This window comes from Egretta garzetta, unplaced genomic scaffold, assembly GCF_000687185.1.
Source record: "Egretta garzetta isolate BGI_Z169 unplaced genomic scaffold, ASM68718v1 scaffold60, whole genome shotgun sequence".
NCBI lineage: Eukaryota > Metazoa > Chordata > Aves > Pelecaniformes > Ardeidae > Egretta > Egretta garzetta.
In genome coordinates, this window is record NW_009258269.1 from 2,375,946 (window position 1) to 2,379,905 (window position 3,960).

Genomic DNA, 3,960 nt, shown 5'->3' on the forward strand with positions numbered 1-3,960 from the left:
GCCGGACAGGACATGGCTCGCGTCTGCCAGAGCCTCCTTTCTTCCCTTGCGCCCACCCTGGGTTTGACGTGGCAACTGTCCCAGAGATTCATGAGCTCATTTTGGTGTGTCCAGATGAAAGCGAAGCAGAGATGTAATAAAAAAGCCATACGCTGGCAAAGGTGACACGGGCACATCGCCCTCAAAGCCGGCAGCTAAAGGCAGAGCAAGGAGCAGGGATTATGGGCTAGATTTAGACCAAGCGGGAATAAATCAGAGCAAGGCAGAAATCTAACAGTGTGGGGAGCAAGCCTTTGGGGTAACGCAAGAGCTGAAGCCCATCATCATCATCATCATCACTGGTCCTTGCAGGCTCTGCCTGAGGCACGCGGGAGGCTTTGCGGGTGGGTTAGGGTCTGTCCGCAGGAACTGCACCTTCCATCAAATGTGTTTTGCAGGTGACAGGAGGCGGTGGGGATGGTCCCTGCAGGCTGGACACCGAGGGCGCTTCCACGCCCCTCTCCCCATTGGGAAGCCTGCTGCCCCAGGAGCCCGACCCCGCCGAGGCATTGTACCAGCCCGGTCCTCCCTTTTCCTGTAGGTGGGGTTTCCATAGGAAACACGGCTGGTCCACCTCCCGGCCCTGGTCCTGCCGGCCGGACGCTGCTCCCCGGCTGCGGCAGTCCCCTCTGCTCCGGGCTGAGCGTTTCAGCCCGGGGAGCGGCTGGCTCTCCCGGGCGAGCGCCGTAAGGGCCATTGGGGCATGCGGCGGCAGGCGGGCGAGCCCGTGGCAGCGTGCTGGGGCAGCGGGGCGGTGGGCTTTGCCAGCAGCATGCTGCTACTGAGCCGCTCCGCTCTCCACCTCCCGGCCTTGTGGTGGTACCTCTTCCTCTCCACCGATGCCCAGGAGGTGGCCACCTTCACGGTGCAGTACCGGGTGTTTGAAGAAGTGCCGCTGGGAACGGTGATAGGGACGCTGGCCGAGCACTTCGAGGGGGGGGAGAGCGGCGACACGGCGGATACCTTCCAGCTGATGGGGACCCCCGGGAGGTTCCCGCTGCGTGTGGGGAGCGGGGGGGGGGTGCTGAGCACGGCCGGGCGGGTGGACAGGGAGCAGCTGTGCCGGCACAGTGATCCCTGCTGGGTCTCATTCGACGTGCTGGCCCCCCGAAACCTGGCTCTGATTCACGTGGAGGTTCAAGTGCTGGACGTCAACGACAATGCCCCACGGTTCCCCACACCTGAGCTGGAGCTGGAGATGTCAGAGAGCACATCCCTGCGCACACAGATCCCACTGGACCGAGCCCTGGATGCTGATGCCGGCCCCAACGCCCGCTGCTCCTATGCCCTCTCTCGCAGCGAGCACTTTGCTCTGGAGGTCGTCTCCAGCTCCGATGGGACGAGGCACGCGGAGCTTGTCGTGGTTAAAGAGGTGGACCGTGAGCTGCACTCTTCCTTTGACCTTGTGCTGACGGCCACTGATCACGGGGAGCCACCAAAATCAGGTACTGCTTTGATTAAAGTCATCGTCCTTGACTCTAATGATAACAGCCCCGTCTTCGCGGAGAGCTCTTTGATGATAGAGGTTCGGGAGGATGCTCTGCCCGGGACCCTCCTCGTGACTGTCACGGCCACTGACCCCGACCAGGGCCCTAATGGGGAGATCGAGTACAGCCTGAGCAAGCACGCGCCCCCCGAGGTGCTGAGCACTTTCGGCATCGATGCCCGCACGGGCAGCGTCATCCTGAAGCACCCGCTGGACTACGAGGAAACCCACACCTACGAGCTGGACGTGCAAGCCCGGGACCTGGGCGCCAACCCCATCCCAGCGCACTGCAAGATCCTGGTCAAAGTCCTGGATGTCAACGACAATGCTCCTGATGTCCATGTCACCTGGGCTGCGCGGGCGCCTGTGCTCTCCGAAGCCCTCCCCAAAGACAGCTTCGTGGCTCTGGTGACGGCCAGTGACCCCGATTCGGGAAGCAATGGGCAAGTGCATTGCTCCCTCAGTCAAGGGTACGAGCACTTCAGGCTGAAGAGGACCAACAGCCACAGCTACGTGCTGATGACCAACGCCACGCTGGACAGGGAGCTGCGTGCCGAGTACAACCTGACGCTGGTGGTGCGGGACCAGGGTGACCTCTCCTTGGCCGTGCTGAAGCACCTCACTATCTGCATCAGCGATGTCAACGACAACGCCCCCTCCTTTGAGAAGGCCACCTACGAGGTTGCTGTTGCTGAGAACAGCGAAGCACCTGCCTTCTTGCTCACCGTCCGTGCCACTGACCCTGACCTGGGTTTCAATGGGAAAATCACCTACAGCATCTCGGACTCCTCTGCTTCGGGGCTGGTCTCAATCGACCCCACCACTGGGGATGTTTTTGCCCTCCAAGCTTTTGATTATGAGCAGGTGAGGAGCCTGGAGTTCTTGGTGACGGCGGAGGATGGTGGTCACCCCAAGCTGGCATCCAACGTCTCCATCAGGCTGGCTGTGCTCGACCGGAATGACAACGCACCCGTCGTCACCATGCCGCCGCTGGTGGGAGGCACAGCCGTGCTTTCTGTCCTGGTCAATGCGGAGATGGGGTGCTTCTGGGTGGTCCCTGGGAACAGGAGCAACCCAGGGACCGCAGCAGTGACCAATGCAACGCTCATGCCGTGTGCCGACGCTCCTTTCCTCTTCACCATCGCAGCCAGGGATGTGGACTCCGGCATCAACGGGGCTCTCCGGTATGATCTGGTAGGGGGGGATGACGCTGGGCTTTTCATCCTGGACCCTCTCTTGGGGCAGGTCTTCCTCAACACCAGCAACGCCAGCAGCCTTGCCGGCAGCGAGCGGGAGCTGGTGGTCCGGGTGAGCGATAGAGGGGACGTCCCCCTGCACACCCTGGCCCGGGTCCGCTTAGTTTTCCGGCATCATGGGGCGTTCTCCAAAATCTCAGCCCAGGACCCCGGGTGGCTGAGCCCGTCCGTGGTGGCTGTTATCTGCCTGGCTGCTCTCCTGGGTGGGTGCCTTCTCCTTTTGGCTTTAACCCTTTCCTTGCGTAAGAAGGAGAAGAAGGACGGCATGGCCTACAACTGCAGGGAGGCAGAGGATGCCCGCCGGCAGCAGCAGCTCAAGAAGCCACACAGGCAGATCCAGAAGACGGATATCCACCTCGTCCCGCTGCTCCGGGGCCGGCCCCGGGAGGCTGAGCACCCCCGTCCCTGCCAGGAGGATCTGCCAGGCACAGCCGCCCCTGCGCCGGGGAGCTCCCCGCAGGCTCCCCTCCACCTCACCCCCACTCTCTACAGGACCCTGAGAAATCAGAGGACCCAAAAGGACTCGGATGAGCAGCAGGAGACCTTCAACCTGCCCATCCTGCAGCGCCGGCCCTGCCAGCCCCACAGACTGAAAAATTCGGCGAAAGAGGCTGCGAGCCCCCTGGATGCGCCATCGCACTGCAAGAGCTTGGTGAAGCCACCAGAGGGGCCCGTGGGAGAGCCCCCACTGCCACCCACCCAGCCTGTGGGTACCGGGGGACCTGGGCAGCCCCACCAGCACATCCTCAGGAGCCTGGTCCGGCTGTCACTGGTGGCACTGGCGGAGCAGAGCCCCACGGGGGAGTTTGCGATGGAGTCGCCCCCGGTGCAGGTAGGAGCTGGAGGTGTGGGGATCCCCCCCTTTCCCCTCTAAATCCTTTCTTGCCCAGGTCTTGCACACCCTGGGGTGGTGGGAACATGCAACCTGATGGTCTTTGGTTGGTCTCTTCTCCCATCCCTGGGCAGAGGTGCCCCAGCAGGAGGGGCTGGGCAGGATGACCCCACCACGAGCAGGGTCTCCCTGCGCCCACCAGGACGCCCTGGGAGCTGGGGTGGGGGATGATGGCTGTCACACAGGGAAGGGGACAACCCCATGCTCGCTTCCCCAGGGGAGCGTGCGGGCAGAGGCGGCGCAGGGGAAGCGCTGGGGCCAGGTGGGCTGCCCGGCCGCTTGTTTTT

At 63.1% G+C, this 3,960-nt stretch overlaps 1 protein-coding gene across 1 annotated transcript in view; it reads left to right on the top strand.

Moving 5' to 3' along the window:
• Positions 1-742: 742 nt before the first annotated feature.
• PCDH12 (protocadherin 12) overlaps positions 743-3,960 on the top strand; it is a 10,400-nt gene continuing 7,182 nt past the window's right edge. Inside the window, exon 1 of the mRNA XM_009633847.2 lies at positions 743-3,613. Coding sequence (XP_009632142.1) covers positions 743-3,613 — 2,871 coding nt within the window. The remainder of the gene's footprint in view (positions 3,614-3,960) is intronic.